General features: G+C 45.2%; 1 protein-coding gene across 1 annotated transcript in view; it reads right to left on the bottom strand.

Annotated features, from left to right (window-relative positions):
• ACTL6B (actin like 6B) overlaps positions 1–12627 on the bottom strand; it is a 29227-nt gene extending 16600 nt beyond the window's left edge. The window contains exons 1-6 of the mRNA XM_081886907.1: positions 12405–12627; positions 6823–6899; positions 3852–4017; positions 2546–2646; positions 2261–2358; positions 93–187 (exon numbers count right to left, since the gene is read on the bottom strand). Of these exons, the coding sequence (XP_081743033.1) occupies positions 93–187; positions 2261–2358; positions 2546–2646; positions 3852–4017; positions 6823–6899; positions 12405–12429 (562 nt within the window). The 5' untranslated portion in view covers positions 12430–12627. The remainder of the gene's footprint in view (positions 1–92; positions 188–2260; positions 2359–2545; positions 2647–3851; positions 4018–6822; positions 6900–12404) is intronic.
• Between the last annotated feature and the right edge of the window lie 12594 nt (positions 12628–25221).

Below are 25221 nucleotides of genomic sequence, written 5' to 3'. Positions count from 1 at the left end.
AACTTTAAAAAAGCTTTTCCTAAAAAACGTACAGCTACAAAAATAAAAAGGCAATCACACACACACACAAAAATAGATATCCCTTCTCCGACCTTGTTGCAGGATGTAACCGTCATGAACTGGGATGGCGGTCGTGTGTGTGGCTCCACTGTCCAGAACGAGTCCAGTGCTCCGTCCGTTTGCAAAACTGGGGGTATGGAGTCAAGGCTTCAGCAAAGCAAACTGTGTGGGTGGTGGTGGGGGTTGGGGGGGGAAGGAGAGCTACTTCGCATGCAGAAGGTCGCAGGTTCGATTCCCAATGGTATCTCCAAGTAGCAGTAAGAAAGATTCCCTGCCTGGAATCTTGGACAGCTGCTACTGCGTGAATTTTTGCACCCTTGATTTCAGGAAGGGGGATAATAATAATAATAATAATAATAATAATAATAATAATAACAACAACAACAACAACAACAACAACAACAACAATAATAACAACAACAACAACAATAATAATAAATAGGTAAAGGTAAAGGGACCCCTGACCATTAGGTCCAGTCGTGGACAGCTCTGGGGTTGCGGCGCTCATCTCGCTCTACTGGCCGAGGGAGCCGGCGTACAGCTTCCGGGTCATGTGGCCAGCAGGACTGAGCCGCTTCTGGCGAACCAGAGCAGCGCACGGAAACGCCGTTTACCTTCCTGCCGGAGCGGTACCTGTTTATCTGCTTGCACTTTGGCGTGCTTTCAAACTGCTAGGTTGGCAGGAGCAGGGACCGAGCAACAGAAGCTCATCTCATTGTGGGGATTCAAACCGTCAACCTTCTGATCAGCAAGCCCAAGAGGCTCAGTGGTTTAGACCACAGCGCCACCCGCGTCCCTTTTAATAATACAGTGGACGCTTGGGTTGCGAACATGATCCGTGCGGGAGGCACGTTCGCAACCCACCGCGCCGCGTCTGCACATGCATGGGTTGCGATTCGGTGCTTATGCGCATGTGCAAAGCACAAATTAGCGCTTCTGCGCATGTGTGACCGCCAAAACCCAGAAGTAACCCATTCTGGTACTTCTGGGTTTAGGTGTGTCCGTAACCTGAATAAACGCAACCTGCAGCATCTGTAACCCGAGGTATGACTGGAAGAAGAAGAAGAAGAAGAGGAGGAGTTAACTGTTGGAACTGCCCGCCACTGGATATTTTGGAGTAGCAGAGAGGGGCTGGAAGAGTAATCTGTTTTGTTGTTGCTTTTTAACATCTACATGCAGCCACTGGGAGAGATCATCAGGGGGTTTGGGCTGGGTGTCCATCAATATGCAGATGATACCCAGCTCTACCTCTTTTTCAAATCAGAACCAGTGAAGGCGGTGAAGGTCCTGTGTGAGTGTCTGGAGGCGGTTGGAGGATGGATGGCGGCTAACGGATTGAGGTTGAATCCTGACAAGACAGAAGTACAGGAGGCGGGCAGGTGTGGAGGACTCCCTGGTCCTGAATGGGGAAACTGTGCCCCTGAAGGACCAGGTGCGCAGCCTGTGAGTCATTCTGGACTCAGCGCTGTCCATGGAGGCACAGGTCAATTCTGTATCCAGGGCAGCTGTCTGCCAGCTCCATCTGGTACGCAGGATGAGACCTCCACCTGTCCGCAGACTGTCTCGCCAAAGTGGTGCATGCTCTGGTTATCTCCCGCTTGGACTACTGCCATGCGCTCTACGTGGGGCTACCTTTGAAGGTGACCCGGAAACTGCAACTAATCCAGAATGCGGCAGCTAGACTGGGGACTGGGAGACCACATAACACCGGTCCTGAAAGACCTTCATTGGCTCCCAGGACGTTTCTGAGCACAATTCAAAGTGTTGGTGCTGACCTTGAAAGCCCTAAACGGCCTTGGTCCAGCAGACCTGAAGGAGCATCTCCACCCTCATCACTCTGCCTGGACACTGAGGTCCAGCTCCGAGGGCCTTCTGGCGGTTCCCTCCCTGCGAGAAGTGAGGTTACAGGGAACCAGCCAGAGGGCCTTCTCGATGGTGGCGCCCGCCCTGTGGAACGCCCTCCCACCAGATGTCAAAGAGATAAACAACTACCTGACATTCAGAAGACATCTTAAGGCAGCCCTGTTCAGGAAAGTTTTTTAATGTATGACATATTCGTGTATTTTTGGTATTTGTGGAAGCCGCCCAGAGTGGCTGGGGAAACCCAACCAGATGGGCGAGGTACAAATAATAAATTATTATTATTGTTGGGCTCAGGCAGGGAGGTAAAGCGAGCGAGCCTCGCTTCCCGTTAGGATACGCGGTGAGGACGGCCGTCTTGCAGAGGAAGAACGCCGGGATGCTATAATGCTCGAACATCAGTTCCGTCAGCTTCTCACGCTTGGCCCTCGTGTTCCACTGCAAGAGAGGGAAGGGGGCAAAGCGTGAGGGAAACAGAGGCAGGATGGTTCACGTCGCACAAGAGCAGGGGATTTATTCAGCTGGGATTTCTGCATTCCAGGGGGCTGGTCTAGATGACTTTGGGGGTCCCTTCCAACTCTACGATTCTTTCATTTGGGGGAGCGGGGCATTGCAGGATACGTACCGGGGCCTCGGACATGAGCACCGGGTGGAGGTTCGGCTCCGATTTGATGTGCTTGTTGTAGGTGTGATCCAAAATGGCTTGAAAGCAGTCCCAGTCTTCAACTGGGGTAGAAAGGAGAATTTGGACAGTGTCAGGAATGGACCCGCCAACAACACCCTTTTCAACAGTTCTCCGTCATTTCAGGGACTTCCCACTAGAGGGCGACATCCACTGAATCAGACGTTACAGTGCAGTTTAGTGGGGGAATAGCGACACCTGTGGCTGTTAAAGGAATAGCCATGCAATGCGCTTCAATGCACATTAGCGGTTTTCAAGTAACTCCAATGCACTGGGGGTGCAGCTCAGCTGAGGCTGCCTGCCTGGCGATGTCTTGACGTTTATGGGGAAGGTGGGCTTTTATGGGGGTGGGAATCTTCATGGCTAAGAGGGACGGATTCTGCAGCTCAGAAGAGCAAAAGTGGGGACAAACTATTGTGCACTTAAACCAGTTTCACCCCTGTTTCAACGACTCCCAAACAGGGGTAGGAAGACTGGCCAGTCTCCACACTCTCAGTTTCTCATTTCTACCAACCTTAAATTCAGCCGCCCAGAGTTTCTACTTCAATTTGCAACTGTTCAAAGGAAAATGTGCTCAGGAAAATTCGCCCGGAATTAAGGGCAAATTTCTCCCAACAAACCCATTCACCGTATTTGTATGCGGTTTGGAGTAATATACACATTTTCTGGAACAATTTCCCCCTAACATAACAAATACCTGCAGGTGGTTTTTCACTAATATAGTCCTTTCCCCTAAGCTATACATTTCTGTAACTGCTGGCCGGTTGGAGAAGCAGATTGCAAAATACAGGGACTTGCAAATTCCAAAGGCTAGTTTTATTTTATTTATTTTTAGAGTGAGATGATAGATTTGCCTTTAAACATGAGCTGAATTGAAATCCTTCCCCCATTCCTATAAATTATCCCAACTAAACATAAGACCATAATAAGAGGTGGCTGAATCAGACCAGTGGCCTGTATAGTCCAGCATCTCACAAAAGCCAACCAGATGCCCATTCTGCGAAACTAGCAAGCAGGATTCGAACACAAGAGCAACACCATTAATTTCTCTTTCAAAGCCAGCCCGGTTGGTGGCCTCCAGTGGCAGGGAGTCCCAAAGATTAACCTGCAGGAAGAAGGACTTTCCTCGCTCTGTCCTGAACTCTGGGAATTGTAGAGCATCCGGGCCAAGGGTTCCCATGGTTCGTGTGCCACGTCAAGGACCCCTCCCCAAACCCTTCGCCCTCCCCATAGCTGCCATGCCCCATACTCATTCCGTTCTTGAGCGGCGAGATGACCTCCGTGTTCTCCCGGGGGACGTGCAAGGAGTTGGTGTCGATGTAATAGACCTTCCCGGATTTTTTCTCCTTGTCTCCATCCAGCTCCATCGCCGACTCGTCGTGAGAGAGGAGCCCCACGGTGGTGGGGAAATCTGCCTGCAAAGAGAGGTGGGGTGGGTTTGGGGGGGCGGCGGAGCGTCGCCCCTCCAGCCTCCCTCTGTTCCTTCCTTTTTCCATAAAATTTGATTTTATGAGGTCCAGCGCCAAGGGCCTTCTGGCAGTTCCCTCCCTGTGAGAAGTGAGGTTACGGGGAACCAGGCAGAGGGCCTTCTTGGTGGTGGCGCCCTCCCTGTGGAACGCCCTCCCAGCAGATGTCAAGGAAATAAGCAACTATCTGACTTTTAGAAGACATCTGAAGGCAGCTCTGTTCAGGGAAGCTTTTAATGCTTAATAGGTTATTGTATTTTAGTGATTTGTTGGAAGCCGCCCAGAGTGGCTGGGGAAACCCAGCCAGATGGGCGGGGTATACAAAATAAATTATTATTATTATTATTGTTTTTTCATAAAACAATAATAAACTAAACAAAAATGGAAAGAGAAAAGAAAATGCAGAGCCTTCTCTCAAAGGTAGCTCTTAACTCTTATTTCCCACAGAAATGGGGTCTCACCTGGGACCGCCGTTTTCACAATTTCTCTCATAAAAAGAGGGACATCCCATTGCATCATGATAATTTTACTATTTATACCCCACACACGTCTTACTGGGTAGTCCCAGCCACTCTGGGCAGCTTCCAACATTAATAATAATAATAATAATAATAATAATAATAATAATAATAATATTTATACCCCGCCCATCTGGCTGAGTTTCCCCAGCCACTCTGGGCGGCTCCCAATCGAGTGCTAAAAACAAGACAGCAACAAAAAGGCATAACAAAACATTAAGTATTTTATTTTTAAGAAAACCATCCCTATAGAGCAGCCATGGCCAAATTTGGCCCTCCAGCTGTTTTGGGACTACAATTCCCACCATCCATGATCACTGGTCCGGCTAGCTAGGGATGATGGGAGTTGTAGTCCCAAAACCGCTGGAGGGTCAAATCTGGCTATGCCTGCTATACAGGATTGCCTATACAGGATGGCTCGGGAGTCAGGTGACCATACCCCTCCAACGTTTCTCCAGTGAAAAATAGGGGTGTCCTAAGGAAAAGTGGGGTGTTTCAGGGTCAAATCAGAAATCAGGATGGCTTCTCTAAATCAGGGGCGTCCCTGGAAAACAGGGAAACTTGGAGGGTCTGTGTTTTCTTCTCCTGGCCTCCTGACCTGGGAGGTCTTCGCTTCCCTGCCTGTCACCTGAGGTCCTTCACCAATAATCCTAATAAGGGCCCAGAGCAGAAGATGCCAAGGAAAATAAGAGAGGGAGAGAGAAAGGAAATAAAGGAATAAATGCGTGCACAAAACTCCATGCGTGCAACACCCCCTTTCTCTCCCCACATCTCGCTCCCCCAGCCCCTCAAGCTCACAATGCCTTTGGTAACTGACCTGCAGGAAAGATTCTGCAAGCCGAAAATGGAGACCCTATTTGTACCTTTGTAATAATGCATGGAAATCTTTCGATAAAAGCAATTTTTTTTAAAAAAAAGAAAGTAATATTAAGGAAGAGAGGAATAGATTCTGGGGTGGGGGGCGGAGAGAGAAAGGAAAAGGAAAAAGAGATAAAAAGGATTTCTAGTTTCCCCGTACCAAAAATTTATTCTGAATATTCGCTCTAGGATGGCACCCAGGATTTCTACCAATAGGTAAAGGTAAAGGGAACCCTGACGATTAGGTCCAGTAGTGGCCGACTCTAGGGTTGCGGTGCTCATCTCGCTTTACTGGCTGAGGGAGCCAGCGTACAGCTTCCGGGTCATGTGGCCAGCAGGACTAAGCCGCTTTTGGCGAACCAGAGCAGCGCACAGAAACGCCGTTTACCTTCCCGCTGGAGCAGTACCTCTTTATCTACTTGCACTTTGACGTGCTTTTGAACTGCTCGGTTGGCAGGAGCAGGGACCGAGCAACGGGAGCTCACCCCGTCGCAGGGATTCAAACCACCGACCTTCTGATCGGCAAGTCCTAGACTCTGTGGTTTAACCCACAGCGCCACCCGCATCCCAATTCTACCAATACTTTCCCAATATTCAGTCCCAAAATATGTCAAACCCACTCATTTTTTGCAAAGGGGTAAAGAGAGCATTCACCTCCACAGGCACATAGCTCCACATGTGGCGGGAGTGCCCCAAAATCCTACCATTCTGGACAACAACCATACGAGAAATAAGTAAAATAACCAAGCAAGTATTAGACATCACCCCAGAATTGACCTTACTAAACATCTTCCAATGCCCACTTACACCACAAAGAACTCATAACCCACCTACTTTCAGCAGCCAGAAGCATCATAGCCAATGGTACCAAATAGTATGGGAAACAGCCCTACTAGAAAAGTTAACCAATAAACTGAAACTGTAAAGGTAAAGGGACCCCTGACCATTAGGTCCAGTCGTGGCCGACTCTGGGGTTGCAGCGCTCATCTTGCTTTATTGGCCGAGGGAGCCAGCCTACAGCTTCCGGGTCATGTGGCCAGCATGACTAAGCCGCTTCTGGCGAACGAGAGCAGCGCATGGAAACGCCGTTTACCTTCCCGCCGCAGCGGTACCTATTTATCTACTTGCACTGGTGTGCTTTCGAACTGCTAGGTTGGCAGGAGCAGGGACCGAGCAAAGGGAGCTCACTCCGTCGAGGGGATTCGAACCACCGACCTTCGGATCGGCAAGCCCTAGGCTCTGTGGTTTAACCCACAGCGCCACCCGCGTCCTTTAAACTGAAACTGACACGGGGAGAAATAGAAGAAGGCAAAGGGTTAAAGGAGGGAGGGGGAGGCTGAAGGGGTGGGGTATTTTGGGGTGCCCCCGGGCATTGTACCTTAGGGCAGTCTTCGCCAGCATAGCCAGCCCGGACTGAGAATGAGCCGATGTCGAAGACCAGAGCTCCAACCTCATCTACGGAGGAATCAAAAGTTTATAGGTTAAATTCAGGAATTTGGGGAGGAATTTGTGACATGCCACCCCCCCCAAGGAGACTTGCAAAGTGCCCAGTTTGCTATCTTTTCTGTGTCCAATGAGGATAATAAACACTGATTAGGATAAATAAGGAACTGATTTACCAATAAGAAGGTGAAATATTGAAGGTAAAAAAGTGATCAAAGAAATGCTAAGAATTTAGTAAAATGTATGGATGTTAGAAAGAGGGAGGGAAGGAGGTCGTTGCTCTGTTAGAGCAATGTATTAGGATATGGAATTATGTAACAAAATGTGAATATTTTAAAAATGGAAAACTTAATAAAAATTATCATGGGGGCGTGGAATAGGATAAATGGAACAATTTATGCACTGTACAAATATCTGCAAGCAACTACAGTGATACCTTGGCTCTCAAACTTAATCCATTCCGGAAGTCTGTTCCGAAACCAAAGCACGTTCCAAAACCAAGGCACGCTTTCCCATAGAAAGGAATGCAAAACGAATTAATCCGTTCCAGACTTTTAAAAACAACCCCTAAAACAGCCATTTAACATTAATTTTACTATCTAACGAGACCATTGATCTATAAAATGGAAGCAATAGTCAATGCACTGTACTATAAAATAAATAAGACAGTATTGTCGTTGATAAAAATGAAAAATTAATTTTTTTCTTCCCTACACCGATGATAGTCACTGTTTGGATGGGGGGCTTTTATCCATTTCCGCAGTCACACATCAATCAATCAATCAATCAGTAGCTGAACTGGGTTCCACACAGTCGCAAAAACAAATTAACCAAAAAAGCCTCAAAAACAAACATGCAAAATAAATAGCAAAAGCAAAAGAGCCAAACTTAAGTCCGTTTGACTTCCGAAATGTTCGAAAACCAAGGCGCAGCTTCTGATTGGTGCAGGCGCTCCAGAAACAATAGCCGACAGCAGCATTGGATGTTCGGCTTCCGAAAAACATTTGAAAACAGGAACACTCACTTCCGGGTTTTCAGAGTTTGAGAACCAAAGTGTTTGAAAACCAAGGCACCACTGTACTAGGGAACGTTCACTAAAAGCTGTGCATGGATGGTGTTTAACACTGAGGTGCCTATCATATATGAAGCCTGATGATGTCTTGCTATGTTGTTATCTTGACTATGCTACCACTCAGTGGATTTGTAACTGGCTGACTGACAGAACCCAAAGGGTGCTCATCAATGGTTCCTCTTCATCCTGGAGAAGAGTGACTAGTGGGGTGCCACAGGGTTCTGTCTTGGGCCCGGTCTTATTCAACATCTTTATCAACAACTTGGATGATGGACTCAAGGGCATCCTGATCAAATTTGCAGATGACACCAAACTGGGAGGGGTGGCTAACACCCCAGAGGACAGGATCACACTTCAAAACGACCTTGACAGATTAGAGAACTGGGCCAAAACAAACAAGATGAATTTTAACAGGGAGAAATGTAAAGTATTGCACTTGGGCAAAAAAAATGAGAGGCACAAATACAAGATGGGTGACACCTGGCTTGAGAGCAGTACATGTGAAAAGGATCTAGGAGTCTTGGTTGACCACAAACTTGACATGAGCCAACCGTGTGACGCGGCAGCTAAAAAAGCCAATGCAATTCTGGGCTGCATCACTAGGAGTATAGCATCTAGATCAAGGGAAGTAATAGTCCCACTGTATTCTGCTCTGGTCAGACCTCACCTGGAGTACTGTGTCCAGTTCTGGGCACCACAGTTCAAGAAGGACACTGACAAACTGGAACGTGTCCAGAGGAGGGCAACCCAAATGGTCCAAGGCCTGGAAACGATGCCTTATGAGGAACGGCTAAGGGAGCTGGGCATGTTTAGCCTGGAGAAGAGGAGGTGAAGGGGTGATATTATAGCCATGTTCAAATATATAAAAGGATGTCCCATAGAGGAGGGAGGGAGAAAGGTTGTTTTCTGCTGCTCCAGAGAAGCGGACACGGAGCAATGGATCCAAACTACAAGAAAGAAGATTCCACCTAAACATTAGGAAGAACTTCCTGAGAGTAAGAGCTGTTTGACAGTGGAATTTGCTGCCCAGGAGTGTGGTGGAGTCTCCTTCTTTGGAGGTCTTTAAGCAGAGGCTTGACAACCATATGTCAGGAGTGCTCTGATGGGGTTTCCTGCTTGGCAGGGGGTTGGACTCGATGGCCCTTGTGGTCTCTTCCAACTCTATGATTCTATGATTCTATGTTGGGAAAGGATGCAAATTTATAGGTACATACGAACATATGTGATGGGAATGCCCGCAAATAGAACAATTTCGGAAGCCTGTTTTTTAAAGAGATATCTCTGCTTACAGCTCAGACAATCCCAATAACCCTAACATTAGCCTTATTTAATATATATACTTCAGATATGGACCGATTAAGAAGGAATTAGTAACACACTGATTAACAGCTGCTAGAAAAGGAATAGCAATTGGTGAATATTGATCACTGGTATAATATTGTCTAGCAAATAGCCATACTGGAAATGTTGTCACAATAATTTAGGGCGGCAAGGCGAGAGAGCAAAACGTGTTACATTTTACATTTTATGGTGTGAGTTTATTAAATATGCAAATGAAACAGCACACTGATGAAAAAGACCTACAATATATATCACAATATGGCGTGGTTAATCATGCAATACTCTTTATCTCGCTCCTATTATTCTGCGTTTTCCAAACTGATTTACTGAAGAACTCATTTAACTGGTTTACTGGAACCATCTCATTATTACGTGATATAAAGTAATATATTTACTACATATATTTGCTATTTACTAAGTAATATATTTACTATTTTGCCCCCCTAGTGACACATATTAACAGTCACGTCACGTTTTATTATTTATGTGTTTACAATTTTGTAACTAGAAAAAAAGAATAATAATAATTATTATTATGTGTCCTTAAAAAAAAAAGAATTCAAGATTTAAAATCGAGCAAGCTGAGATTCCTGCATTGCAGAGGATTGGGTTAAATGACCTCAGGATCCCTTAAAACTCTACAATTCTATCATTCTAAGCAAAGTTGGATGAGAATACATACATTTTCTTTGAGTAGTTTTTAAATATATATATATATACTGTAAATAAAACAGGCAGAACTATTATAGCAACTGATGAAAATTTGAAGATGAAAAACAAAACTAAAATAGCAACGCCCAATAATGACCCTCAGCTTTATCAGATTATCGATTATCCAAATTTGCCTGGTTTGTGATGAGAATGCTGATTGATAACCCAAGACAGATCAGAAAACAATTTACCAAAGACTTTCCAGACCTATATCAAGCTGGACCAGAAGATAAAATAGAAATGGGAAGATATATAAGACAAAATAAATTGCCAAGAATTCCAAATGAAAAGTTGAATACTTTGAATGCACCAGTTAATAGATCAGAAATCTCAAATGCCATTAAACAATCAAAAACAGGGAAAGCACCAGACCCAGATGGATTAACTGCAAAATATTATAAAAAAATTAATTCAACCATTACAAAATGTAATGAATGAAATATTAAAGGTATGGGAAATAGCAAAGACTTGGAAAGAGGCTTTTATTACTCTAATTCCAAAACAAGAAATGGAAGTTAAAAATTATAGACCTATTTCACTATTAAACAGTGATTATAAATTGTCTGCAAACATATTAGCTGATAGAATGAAATATATATTATTAGAAATAATACATCAAGATTAAACAGGATTTTTGCCAGGAAGACATATGAAAGATCATATAAGGAATGTAGTCGATATTGTTGAATATCTGGAAGTAAGGAATGAAAAACAGGCAGCAATGATGTTTGTAGATGCGGAAAAAGCATTTGATAACATTTCGTGGACCTTTATGTTAAAGGTCCTGGAAGAAATGAACGTCCCTTGTCACCTTCATTGTTTATTTTAGTCTTAGAGGTGCTGGTGAGAGACATCAAAGCAGATGATATTAGAGGAATAACCGTAGGAAATAAGTCATATAAATTAAAGGCATTTGCGGATGATTTAGCGATCACAGTAGAAGACCTGATCAATTCATTAGTAAAAGTATTAGAAAAAATACAAAAATTTGGACAGGCAACAGGCTTTAAATTAAATAAAAATAAAACAAACATCCAAAAAAAATTATTCCAGAACAAAATAAAAAAGAGTTACAGCAGGTGACAGAAATAATTATACATAAAAAAGTGAAATATTTGGGAAGATGGTTAACAGCCAAAAAATATTAACATATTTAAAGATCATTATGAAAAAAATGTGGAAATAAATAAAAAGAAATTTGGGGAAGAATGGATTTATCTCTGTTAGGAAGGATAGTGGTAATTAAGATGAATGTATTGCCAAAAATGATATTCCTAACTGAATAAATCCTAACCCTAACCCTGCCCCAAAAAGCTTGCAATTTATATACTGGGGCAGTGAAGGAAGGGGAGATAAAAGCCTGAAAGCAAGTAGGGTTTTTCCAGTTACCAACCTACGCTGCAGAGGACTATCTATAGCAGGCATAGGCAAACTCGGCCCTCCAGATTTTTGGAGACTACAATTCCCATCATCCCTGACCACCGGTCCTGTTAGCTAGGGATGATGGGAGTTGTAGTCCCAAAACATCTGGAGGGCTGAGTTTGCCTATATGCCTGATCTATAGCAGCCTTGACAGGCTGACACCCATCCACCCAGCTGTTTGGGACTACAACTCCCATCGCTGGCTGGGGATGATGGGAGTTGTAGTCTAAAAGAACTGGAGAGCACCAGCACATCAAGGGGTGTCTTGTAAGTACAACTATATTCACTCAGCATAGCGGAAACGGGAAAACGACCTTTTGGCGCCCCATTCAACCAACACCCGAGGAATTAGGCGGCTCAAAGAAGTGAGCCAAGTCACATTTAGCAAGAACAATTAAAAAAAAACATGGATCTGACTCAAGAGCAGGTTGGCACTCGAGTTGGACCATGCATAAGGACCCTCGAGGCTGTTGGACCAGGCCGGCTGCGCCCCCCCCCCCGTCCAGCATCCTCTTCTCCCAGTGGCCAACTGGATGCCTCATTGGGCAACCCAGCGAGCAAGTATTTGCGCGCAAGAGCGCATCTCTCCGCTCCTTGCGGCCGGTAGCCGTCGCTAGGCTTCTCCTCCGTGAATTTCCCCCCTCCTCCGGCTTGGTGGTCCCCGCTGCTTCCTGTGGGGGTGAGTTCCGCAGTTTCCCTGCCCTCCTGGCTGGCTGGGAGGGAGCCCCCAGCTCGGAGCGACGAGCAGGGTGGGCGCGCGGGCGCAAGACCCTCTCCAGCCGCCCTAGCCAAGTGCAGGAATGCAGCTGTTGCTGGGGTGCAGGCGGACCGAGATGCTGGCGGCAAAGGGTCTCCTCGGGGTGCCCCGCCACCAAATGCATGCAGGGCCCAGATCTGGGGGGGCTGGGGGCTGCCGGGACCCCCCTCCCCAAGCCAAACAGCTGCAACGCCAATGGCAACCCAGCCTTTACCTCCTCCGTAGACCCCTCCGCTCATCGCGGCTCCCAGGCAGCGCCAGCGCCCCTTTGCAATGCTCCGGATTGGGTGGGTGGGTGGGTGTCTGAGAGCCCCCGGGCTGTGGCTGGCGGGGGGGTCTCGCCACGGACGGGGCAGGGCTGGTTGGGAGAATTCAGCACCCAGGCCAGTGGACAGCGACCCGGGGAGGGGAGGGGGCTGCGGAGGGAGGGAGGGAGGGAGGGAGAGATCAAGGTAGAAGGGGGGTGGGGGGGAGTAAGGGATGCGTCATAGCCAATCAGAGCTCCGCACCCCCCCCCCGACCAGCGGAATCCCTGATTGGCTGCCATTGGAGACAATGAGAAGAGAGAACAGCTGCATTCTTAAAGGAGCCAAGGCGGTGGGGCAGCTGAAATCCAGGGAGACTGGGGTGGGGTGCTGACAGCCCTTTACAGTGTTGGGAGGGGGGCAAAAGGCAGAGTGAGACCCTTAAGGCACATAGGAAGAAGAAGAAGAAGAAGAGTCCTGTTGGATCAGGCGGCTGGCGCCTTGAGGCAAGCATCATTTGCACATTGGCCAGCCAGTTTCTCCCAGTGAGAAGTTGTGCTCCCCAGCAGGATTCGAACTGGTGTTCAGAAGCATTAGTACCTCTGACAGTGCAGAGCCATCGTGGCTAACAGACGCTTATTGCGCTCTCCTTCTCCATGGAGTTGTCCCAGTTTTGTTTTGTTTTGAACTAACATATTCGTTTTTGTTTTACTACAGGTGAAACTCGGAATATCGTGGAAAAGTTCATTTATTTCAGTAATTCAGTTTAAAAGGTGAGAGCTGGACCATAAAGAAGGCTGATGGCCGAAGAATGGATGCTTTTGAGTTATGGTGCTGGAGGAGACTCTGGAGAGTCCCATGGACTGCAAGAAGATCCAACCTCTCCATTCTGAAGGAAATCAGCCCTGAGTGCTCACTGGAAGGACAGATCGTGAAGATGAGGCTCCAAGACTTTGGCCACCTCAGGAGAAGAGAAGACTCCCTGGAAAAGACCCGGATGTTGGGAAAGATGGAGGACGCAAGGAGAAGGGGACGACGGAGGATGAGATGGTGGGACAGTGTTCTCGAAGCTCCCAGCATGAGTTTGACCAAACTGCGGGAGGCAGTGGAAGACAGGAGGGCCTGGCGTGCTCTGGTCCAGGGGGTCACAAAGAGGCGGACACGACTAAACGACTCAACAACAACAATATATGAGAAAACTCATGACATGCAAAGCGAGATATGTCAAGCCTTTATTTGTTATAATTGTGATGATTAGACTATTAAATAAAATCAGCAAAATAAGGACTGCAATAGAGCAAATCTCTTTTCTGATGAGAGCAGCTTTTGCATCCCATTTGGAAACCAAGGACCCAGAGTCTGGAGGAAGAATGGGGAGGCACACAATGCCAGGTGCTTGAAGTCCAGTGTGAAGTTTCCACAGTCTGTGTTGATTTGGGGAGCCATGTCATCAGCTGGTGCTGGTCCCCTGTGCTTCATTAAGTCCAGGGTCAAGGCAGCCGTCTACCAGGAGATTTTGGAGCACTTCATGCTTCCTTCCGCAGACGAGCTTTATGGGGATGCTGACTTCATTTTCCAGCAGGACTTTGGCACCTGCCCACACTGCCCAAAGTACCAAAACCTGGTTCAGTGCCCATGGGATTACTGTGCTTGATTGGCCAGCAAACTCATCTGACCTGAACCCCATTAGAGAATCTATGGGGCATTGCCAAGAGAAAGATGAGAGACATGAGGCCGAGCAATGCAGAAGAGCTGAAGGCTGCTATTGAAGCTTCCTGGTCTTCCATAACACCTCAGCCGTGCCACAGGCTGAGAGCATCCATGCCATGCTGCATTGAGGCAGTAATTAATGCAAAAAGGGCCCAAACCAAGTACTGAGTACATATGCATGCTTCTACTTCTCAGAGGTCCAATATTGCTCCATTTGCAATCCTTGTTTTGCTGATTTCCTTTAATATTTTAATTTTCTGAGATTGTTAATTTGGGGTTTTCATCAGCTGTACGCCATGATCATCACAATTATAACAAATAAAGGCTTGACATATCTCGCTTTGCATGTCATGAGTCTATCTCATATATTAGTTTCACCTTTTAAGTTGAATTACTGAAATAAATGAACTTTCCCACGATATTCTAATTTTCCGAGTTTCACCTGTAAGTCTGAAACCGGCTACTTGTCCAAATTCCTCAATCCTGTCCAGTGCTTTAGGTCCACTGGACAGGGGTTCTGCTACCGTTATTACTAAATTGTCAGCAAACGCTTTTCGATTTATATTCTTTGGATCCAACTCTATTTCCTTTTACATTTTCATTCACTCTTATATTTCTCGACTTCAAGGACTATTATAAATAATAGTGGTGACAACGGACACCCCTGTCTTGTTCTGTTAATACATTATTCACTGTTAATCTAGCTTTCTGTTCTGAATATATAGCTCCTATACCTTCGAGAAAAGATTGTCCCATATCCATTAACTCCAAATTCTTTTTCATAAAATTCCATGACATATTATCAAAGGCCTTCTCTGCCCAATCTCTTCCAAAGGCATTCCTGTTGTGGGCCGCTGCTGCCTGCTGTGGCAGGGAGTTCCACTGTTTAACTATTCGCTGCATGGAGAAGAGCTTCTTCTTTTTATCTTTCCTGAATCTTTCAGCATTCAGCTTCAGTGGATATCCACGAGATGCAGTCTTAGAAGGGAATAATAAAACATTTTCTCTGCACATTTTGTTTATTTTATTTTATATGATCTTCAGTTATACACATATCAATAGTTTTCCAGTCATTTTTACATTTCAAATCTCGACTTCCTTCCTCCTCTTTCTGCGGTTCCTTAAATTTTTGGGGAAATGGGATAGATATAAGATAGATGTTCAAAAATACAGTAAAGGTTCACTATCTATGCTGGCATTTGATTGATGTTGGAGAGAAATTGAATTGAGAAATAAGATTAAGGGTACAATTTGATATACGAATGTATTAGATAAAATGCAAATAAATATACAATAATAAGAGTACATTCACTTGTTAAAAAAAGGATTATACAACGTGATTGACAGGAAGTCTGTGGTGTTGGTACATATCTGATCTGGGAATAGTGTTGTGTTTTTCTTTTTTTCTATTTCTTTTTAGGTATATGAATTTTGTATATAAACTTTGTATACATGTTCTGCTATAATAAGATATGCAATGTAATGTGATAACGTATACAGATGTAACATAAGATGGTTAATAAACTATTTTAAAAAATTAAAAAATGTTTTATCATTTCCTGCATATTCTAAACTAACTTAACTTAATCTTTTATCCATCTACTTTAAGTGTTTCCTGTTATGACACTCTTATGAAATACATTTTACAATAATCCTGACAATGTCCTTATCTGTTTACAATTTATGTGTACATATTCAATAAACCATTTCCATTCTTTTATAAAAAGTTTGTTATTTTGATTTCTTATTTTTCTGGTAAGTTTCGCCATTTCAGCATGGTCCATAAGTTTTTGTATCCATTCTTCTTCCGTCAGGAATTCTTCTTCTTTCCATTTTTGGGCAAACAATATTCTTGCCGTTATAGCTGCATACATGAATAGATTTCTATACTGTTTAGCTAGTTCTGTCCCTATAATTCCCAAGAGAAAGACTTCTGGGTGTTCTTTTAATACAAATGTTACTTTAAACATCTTTTTCCATTCATTATATATCATTTCCCCGTAAGCTTTAACTTTACTGCAAGACCACCACATATGATAGAAAGTACTCCTTGCATTTCCAACACTTACTCGATTTTGATTTATACACTTGCCAGTTTATTCGGTGCTAGATACCATCTATATATAACATTTTCATATAGTTTTCTCTTAAACCATTTGTTGTTGTTTAGTCATTTAGTTGTGTCCGCCTCTTTGTGACCCCCTGGACCAGAGCACGCCAGGCCCTCCTGTCTTCCACTGCCTCCCACAGTTTAGTCAAACTCATGCTGGTAGCTTCGAGAACACTGTCCCAACATCTCATCCTCCATCGTCCCCTTCTCCTTGGGCACCCCATCTTTCCCAACATCAGGGTCTTTTCCAGGGAGTCTTCTCTTCTCAAGAGGTGGCCAAAGTCTTGGAGCCTCAGCTTCAGGATCTGTCCTTCCAGTGAGCACTCAGGGCTGATTTCCTTCAGAATGGAGAGGTTTGTCCTTCTTGCAGTCCATGGGACTCTCAAGAGTCTCCTCCAGCACCAGAATTCAAAAGCATCCATTCTTCGGCGATCAGCCTTCTTTATGGTCCAGCTCTCACTTCCATACATCACTACTGGGAAAACCATGGCTTTAACTATACGGACCTCTGTTGGCAAGGTGGTGTCTCTGCTTTTTAAGATGCTGTCTAGGTTTGCCATCGCCTTTCTCCCAAGGAGCAGTCGTCTTTTAATTTTGTGGCTGCTGTCACCATCTGCAGTGATCACGGAGCCCAAGAAAGTCAAATCTCTCACTGCCTCCATTTCTTCCCCTTCTATTTGCCAGGAGGTGATGGGCCCAGTGGCCATGATCTTCGTTTTTTTGATGTTGAGCTTCAGACCATATTTTGCGCTCTCCTCTTTCACCCTCATTAAAAGGTTCTTTAATTCCTCCTCACTTTCTGCCATCAAGGTTGTGTCATCTGCATATCTGAGGTTGTTGATATTTCTTCCGGCGATCTTAATTCCGGCTAGGGATTCATCCAGCCCAGCCTTTCGCATGATGAATTCTGCATGTAAGTTAAATAAGCAGGGAGACAATATACAGCCTTGTCGTACTCCTTTCCCAATTTTGAACCAATCAATTGTTCCATATCCAGTTCTAACTGTAGCTTCTTGTCCCACATAGAGATTTCTCAGGAGACAGATGAGGTGATCTGGCACTCCCATTTCTTTAAGAACTTGCCATAGTTTGCTGTGGTCGACACAGTCAAAGGCTTTGCATAGTCAATGAAGCAGAAGTAGGTGTCTTCCTGGAACTCTCTAGCTTTCTCCATAAACCATAGCATGCTGTAAATATTATATCCCTATTCCACAATCGTTCCCACGCTTCCATATCTATATTATAACCAATATCTATTGCCCAATGTATCACTGGAGGTTTTACTTGTTCATTCTTTGTCTCCCAATCCAATAATATCTTATACATTTTAGACAGCACTTTAACATTTCTCTCCCACGTTTCTCCCTGCCAGGCATAATTTTATACACTTCTAACCTCTCATCTCTTGCTCATCTTTTCTAAGAAGCACCAAATGTTTTAATCTGCCTTCATCTGGGAGACTCCAGTCCTCGATCATTTTCCTTGCCCTTTTCTGAAACTTTCCCAACTCTACAATATCCGTTTTGAGGCAAATTAGCAAAAAGTGTATAAAGTCAGTAATAAATGTTGGAAATGTAAAGAAAAAGAGGGAACATTTTATCACATGTGGTGGGAATGTAAAAAGGTGAAATGCTTCTGGGAGATGATATATAATGAGATGAAAAAAATGTTTAAATATACATTTATAAAGAAACCAGAAGCATTTTTATTGGGCATTGTGGGGAGTTACATAAATAGAAAGGAATGTAAGCTCTTTTTATATGCAATAACAGCAGCAAGAATATTATTGGCCCAAAAATGGAAGCAAGAAGAGTTACTGACGATTGAAGAATGGAGGATGAAGTTAATGGACTATGCAGAATTAGACAAAGTAACAGGAAGGATTCGAAACCGGCGAGACCAGACATTCACGGAAGACTGGAGTAAATTTACAGACTATTTGAAAAGTAATTGTGAAGAACGGATGACGTTTGTAGGGTTGCAAGAAGTTTTGTGAGGAGTATTATTGGAAGTATTGCAAAAATGGACAAGGGGGAGGAAGATTTGTTTAGAGATGTAAAGGCAATATAAGGTTAAGAAATGCATAAGAAGTGGTTAAAATGGTGGATCATGAGAGGTGCTGATGGAAGTCTAAAAAGACTGTATAAGTGATAAGTTTTATGGTATATTTTATAATTTATATATTTGTATCATGGCATTATGATACTGGTAGCTTTATTTTCCAATCCCTTTCCTAATCATCCCTGGCATGCAGTTTGCCTTCTTCACAGCGGCTGCACACTGAGTCGGCATCTTCATAGAGCTATATAATTTCAATTAAATTTTCTGTTTTACAATTAAAAATACTCATTTTACATCCTTAAAATAGCAACGATTTCCCCTCCTTCTCTTTCCATGGTTCATTTTACATACCATAAGCCCCTGCATATCTTACAAAAACGATACCATTCAGTATTCCATTATTGCATCCATCTAAATTTATTTACACTGCAGAATTTATCTTAATGCTGCCGGCGTTTTCAAATGTACACAATTATTTCCCATATATTCAATATCTTTATTCATGTATGCCACTACAGCAGCGAGAACGTTGATTACACAAAATTGGAAGACTGGAGAAACATCAGCTAAAGAACAATGGCAGGAGCAGTTGATGAACCATGCAGAATTGGCAAAAACGGCGGACAGACTAAGAGAAAAAGACAACAGTGACTTTGAAAAAGAATGGGAACCATTTATATTATACTTGCAGAAGCAAAGAAAGTCGATAAACTTCATGGCAGGATTTAAATAAACATCCACATTATTGGTATCAGAAAATGTATAGAAGACAGAGAAACAATATGGGGTATTCATTGTTATTTTTATGTTTTTAGGTTTGATGTTATTGTATAAATACGTTATTAGTAGGTTTTTTTTCTTTTGTTGTTGTTGTTTAGTCGTGTCCGACTCTTCGTGGCCCCCTTGACCAGAGCGTGCCAGGCCCTCCTGTCTTCCACTGCCTCCCACAGTTTGGTCAAACTCATGCTGGTAGCTTCGAGAACACTGTCCCACCATCTCGTCCTCCGTCATCCCCTTCTCCTTGTGCCCTCCATCTTTCCCAACACCAGGGTCTTTTCCAGGGAGTCTTCTCTTCTCATGAGGTGGCCAAAGTCTTGGAGCCTCAGCTTCAGGATCTGTCCTTCCAGTGAGCACTCAGGGCTGATTTCCTTCAGAATGGATCGGTTTGATCTTCTTGCAGTCCATGGGACTCTCAAGAGTCTCCTCCAGCACCAGAATTCAAAAGAATCCATTCTTTGGCGATCGGCCTTCTTTATGGTCCAGCTCTCACTTCCATACATCACTACTGGGAAAACCAGAGCTTTAACTATATGGACCTTTGTTGGCAAGGTGATGTCTCTGCTTTTTAAGATGCTGTCTAGGTTTGCCATCGCCTTTCTCCCAAGGAGCAGGCGTCTCTTAATTTCGTGTCTGCTGTCACCATCTGCAGTGATCATGGAGCCCAAGAAAGTAAAATCTCTCACTGCCTCCATTTTTTCTCCTTCTATTTGCCAGGAGGTGGTGGGACCAGTGGCCACGATCTTCGTTTTTTTTTTCTTTTAGGAGGTAGCAAAGAAGGTGAAAGGAGAAATAAATCAGAAGCGGAAGTTAGGGGAAGCCCAGGAGGGGAGCAAGGGAGGAATGTTGGGTAAATGTTAGAAAGATCAGATGAGATATCATTTGCAGATGATACAACGGTGGTTGGCTTAATCACGGCTGGAGAGGGGGAGGTGGCCTATAGGAAGGAAGTTGAGCAGCTGGGGGAACTTACTCCTTAACTTAAAGAAAACAAGAGAGATCATTGTGGACTTTAGGAAATGTAAATTGAATATTCAGCCACTTATTGTTGGGAAGTGCGTGGAACAGGTCTCGGTCTTTCGATTTCTGGGAATGGAGTTGAGGGACGACCTAACCTGGGGAGAAAACAGCAGAGACCTGATGAAGAGAGCACAGCAGAGGTTATATTTTCTGAGAATCCTCCAGAAAAACAATCTCTCAAAGGACCTGTTGATGGCATTTTACCACTGTACTGTTGTGAGTGTGTTAACTTATGTTCTGTGTGTGTGGTTTGGGAGCTGCACGGCCAGGAGAAAAACAATGCTGTCCAGGGGTGTAAAGACTGCGGAGAGAATAACTGGGTGCCCTCTTCCCACCTTGGATCAAATCTACGCTTCCAGGTGCCATAAGAAAGCTGCAGAGATAGCGCAGGATAGTGCGCACCCCAGAAATGATCTCTTTCATCTTCTGCTTCTGGAAGAAGGTCCAGGGTTATAAAGATTAGGAGTAGCCGCCTGAGAAACAGTTTCTACGCAAATGTGATTCTGGTTCTAAACACAGCATAAGGAGTCTCTATAGTATAGTGTATTTTAAAATGGGGTTTCAGAGTTTTTAGGGGGTTTTGAATGTTTTATGTAGTTTTTCAATTTCATTGTTCTGCATGGGACAATGACAATAAAGATATCGTATATCGTATATGTAATGAATGAAAGAGGGACACGGGTGGCACTGTGGGTAAAACCTCAGCACCTAGGACTTGCCGATCGTATGGTTGGCGGTTCGAATCCCCGCGGCGGGGTGCACTCCTGTCGTTCGGTCCCAGCGCCTGCCAACCCAGCAGTTCGAAAGCACCCCCGGGTGCAAGTAGATAAATAGGGACAGCTTACCAGCGGGAAGGTAAACGGCGTTCCGTGTGCTGCGCTGGCTCGCCAGATGCAGCTTGTCACGCTGGCCACGTGACCCGGAAGTGTCTCTGGATAGCGCTGGCTCCCGGCCTCTAGAGTGAGATGAGCGCACAACCCCAGAGTCTGGCAAGACTGGCCCGTACGGGCAGGGGTACCTTTACCTTTAATGAATGAAAGAGGGAAATGAATATTTTTATTTTTAAAGACATCCGCTTTTTCGAAAGAAGCCTTCTGGCCTCTGAAAGCTTCTTTGACTCTGCTCATTAACCACACTTCCCAGACCTGCAGCCCAAACTCCAGTTGAGTTTCTAATACTGTATACTTAGTGTCCTTAAAGAAGTCCCAAACATTTTGGAGTGATCTGACCCGCCTGACTTTCAACTTCCTTTTTACCAACCTCCTCATTCGGGGGGAAGTTTCTTCTTTTGAAACCCAGTGCGACGTGCTGGATTTTCTTAGAAATCGGACATTTGCACGGATGTGCAATCTAACAGCATGATGTTCACTGCTCCCAGTGGAGTCGACAACACTGACATGTTGCACCCGGGCGAAAGGTCACCACTCAAAATGGAGTCCACGGTTGCTGCCCCTCAGGTCAGTTCCACAAACAGTTCTTCTCGAGCACAGCCATTACAGCTCTTCTAGGGCACAGACATTTAGGGCATTTATTACCATCAAACCTTTATTGGTATCACATACATACATTGATAATAAATAGGCCAGTGTGATCTCATCGCCATTTCAACCGTACAGTCATTTGCCAAAGGGAAGAAGAGGCGAACAATCTATTTCATCTCTGTGGGTCTCCAGCAAGGGCAGGATCCTGTAGCGTACTTCAGCGACAAAAAATCAAATAGAGGAACTTAGCTACTGTCTTGGTGAGCTCCTGGTCTCTCCCCTGTAATAAGGAGCATATAACCTCTGTCTCTGGTTTCCATGTTGGGATACATAGATGGTCTAAAAATTGTTGGCGGAGATCATCTTGCATTTTACATATAAGGGCCATGTGAGCTAGAGTTTCCACCAGTGGGCATCGCATGGGCAGATCCTGTCTCCTTCTGCCAAACCCACAAACCTACCCCTAATAATAATAATAATTTATTATTTGTACCCCGCCCATCTGGCTGGGTTTCCCCAGCCACTCTGGGCGGCTTCCACAAAGACCAAAAATTAAAATGTCACCCATTAAAAACTTCCCTGAACAGGGCTGCCTTAAGATGTCTTCTGAATGTCAGGTAGTTTTTTATCGCTTTGACATCTGATGGGAGGGTGTTCCACAGGGCGGGCGCCACCACCGAGAAGGCCCTCTGCCTGGTTCCCTGTAGGTTTGCTTCTCACAATGAGGGAACTGCCAGAAGGCCCTCGGCGCTGGACCTCAGTGTTTGGGCAGAAGAGGTTAGAAGGATTAGAATTGAACCTAGCCAGCGGAAAAGCCCTTCTTTCTTGCAAGTTAAACAAAAATTATAAATTGTTGCTGTTGAGTCGTTTAGTCGTGTCCCACTCTTCATGACCCCTTGGACCAGAGCACGCCAGGGACTCCTGTCTTCCACTGCCTCCCGCAGTTTAGTCAAACTCATGCTGGTAGCTTTGAGAACGCTGCCCCACCATCTCGTCCTCTGTCGTCCCCTTCTCCTTGTGCCCTCCATCTTTCCCACCATCAGGGTCTTTTCCAGGGAGTCTTCTCTTCTCATGAGGTGGCCAAAGTCCTGGAGCCTCAGCTTCAGGATCTGCCCTTCCAGTGAGCACTCAGGGCTGACTTCCTTCAGAATGGAGAGGTTTGATCTTCTTGCAGTCCATGGGACTCTCCAGAGTCTCCTCCAGCACCAGAATTCAAAAGCATCAATTCTTCTGCGATCAGCCTTCTTGATGGTCCAGCTCTCACTTCCATACATCACTACTGGGAAAACCAGAGCTTTAACTATACGGACCTTTGTTGGCAAGGTGATGTCTGCTTTTTAAGATGCTGTCTAGGCCTGTCATTGCCCTTCTCCCAAGAAGCAGGTGTCCTTTAATTTTGCGGCTGCTGTCACCATCTGCAGTGATCATGGAGCCCAAGAAAGTAAAATCTCTCACTGCCTCCATTTCTTCCCCTTCTATTTGCCAGGAGGTGATGGGACCAGTGGCCACGATCTTCGTTTTTTTTGATGTTGAGCTTCAGACCATATTTTGCGCTCTCCTCTTTCGCCCTCATTAAAAGTTTCTTTAATTCCTCCTCACTTTCTCCCATCAAGGTTGTGTCATCTGCATATCTGAGGTTGTTGATATTTCTTCCAGCAATCTTAATTCCGGCTGGGGATTCATGATTAAGGTTAAATTCCTGCGCCCAAGAGAGTCGAAAATAAAGAGGGGAACATGTTTTTTTCCGCAGCTGAGATTGGTTCCTGGTGATCTATGTCCCCCTTTGTTATGACCGAAATGTCTGTGGGGTGCTAGTTGAAATCACCCATATAACATCTCTTTCAGATATTTTCTTGAATTGGGAGTTGGGAACAGGGGGCGGGCATAGCGTGGGGAGGGCTAGTGGGGCTGTAGACCTGGGCGCATGATTTTGAGGGGGCGTGAGTACACAGGGGTCCCTGCCCTGCCTGCCACTGGGGTAACTGGGCCCCAGAGCCTGGCCTGACCTTGCCACTGGGCCAATTGCCACCTGGGCATCGTGGTGGGGTGTGTGCCCGCCAAGGCCTGTGTTGGCTGGCCGGGCTCCCCCTGCATGGCTGCTGTTCACTGCCCCGGGTACCAGCAAACAACGCTATGCCACTGCACTCCCCTGTTGAACAGCTCCCAGTGGGGCAGCAATAAAACTGCCAGCACATTTGCAAATCTAAGCAGAGTCTGGTGTGGTTTCGAATTTGATGGGGGGCCATGTGTTGAGATTCTTGTATTGTGGGGGGAGGACGACTTGATGGCCCCTTCCAACTCTATGATTTGAGTGCTTTTATTGGGAATCAAAAGCGGTAGCTAAGCCTGCTTTGATTGCACCCCAGTTTTTGAAACACTCTCTCTCCCATAATAAAAAGCAGGGTATTTTTTAACCCCAAATTTGTCTGAAAATTCAGGGGTCTTCTTCTGCAAGTCCCACTTTGCCCTTCAGTCCTCCCTCCCCCAGGGCTTCAATTGTTGTTGTCTTTCTCCTTTTTAAAAAATTACTATTATTTTGTTTTCCTGACAGGGGTCCTGGCGTTTTCAGGAGCTGAACAACGGGCAGAAACCCGGCAGGTGCATCCTTTCCAATGCAGCTGTGGATTTTGATATTTGAGGGCACAAGAGACTCTCTTAAGAGCTGGAGAACAGACAGGCCATTTTATCCTGGACTGGAAGTCCCTTCCTGTTGATTTTCTGCCTGCCCTGTAGGCGCTTTGGGGCTCCAAACCAGCCCCTCAAAAGGTCTGGTTTCTCTTCACCTCCCACAGTGCTTTTCAGCCTTTCCAAACCACAGCTTTAAGAGATGGAAGGGGATTTCCTCTCTCTCTCCCACCCACACGAATTTCCTCTTTTTTCACCCCCTCGATGATGTTTTTCCTTCCTCAGGCAGAGGAAAAAATCAAGTTTCTGCCTCTTATCAGCTGGTCAGGATTCCTGGCTCCTCTGAGTCTAGGAGGATAATAATAATAAATAATAATAATAATAATAATAATAATAAGAATAATAATAATAATAATGTCTAGTGGCAAAAGCAGGGCTCTTGAGCCTCTCAACACCGCCCTGGCAGGCAGAAATTCAACAGATGGGGCCAGAATCAAAGCTGCACCTGTTGATTGCTGCTTTTAAAGGCTCAGAGCCCGCAGATTCCCGGACTCCTGGGTTCTTTTTTTGGGAGCAGGGAGGTTAAAGGGAAAAAATGTCTGCTTGTCTGCTTTTTTGTGCAAGGGGAAGGCGCTGGCAGTGACCAGAGTTATTTAGAGAGCAGGAGGAAGGAGCAGGGGGGGGGGGAGATCTGGGGCGCTTGTGCAACACAATTGTGCAAAGGTTAGTGAGTGTGTGTGGTTCTGGACTGTACCATCTCCCATTTTGGGTGGTGCTGCTTCCCTAAAGAAATGACTCACCCCTGCCACCAAACTCCCTCCTCCTCCCCACCCCCTTGACCGAAGTTGATGGCTAAGACTGAAATTAGCATTTCCTCTCTGCAATTAATAATATTTTTTGTTAAGGGCATGGAGGGGGGGAGCACCTTCCAAAAAACTTGGTATAACCCAATCCCCACTCATCCCCCCCCCGGGCTGGGAGGGAACATACCCTCCCCACCAG

The sequence above is a fragment of the Podarcis melisellensis genome (assembly GCF_964234715.1).
Source record: "Podarcis melisellensis genome assembly, chromosome: 13".
In the NCBI taxonomy this organism is placed as follows: Eukaryota; Metazoa; Chordata; class Lepidosauria; order Squamata; family Lacertidae; genus Podarcis; species Podarcis melisellensis.
The sequence above is the reverse complement of the archived record's forward strand: the minus strand, read 5'-3'. Positions and strand labels throughout refer to the sequence as shown.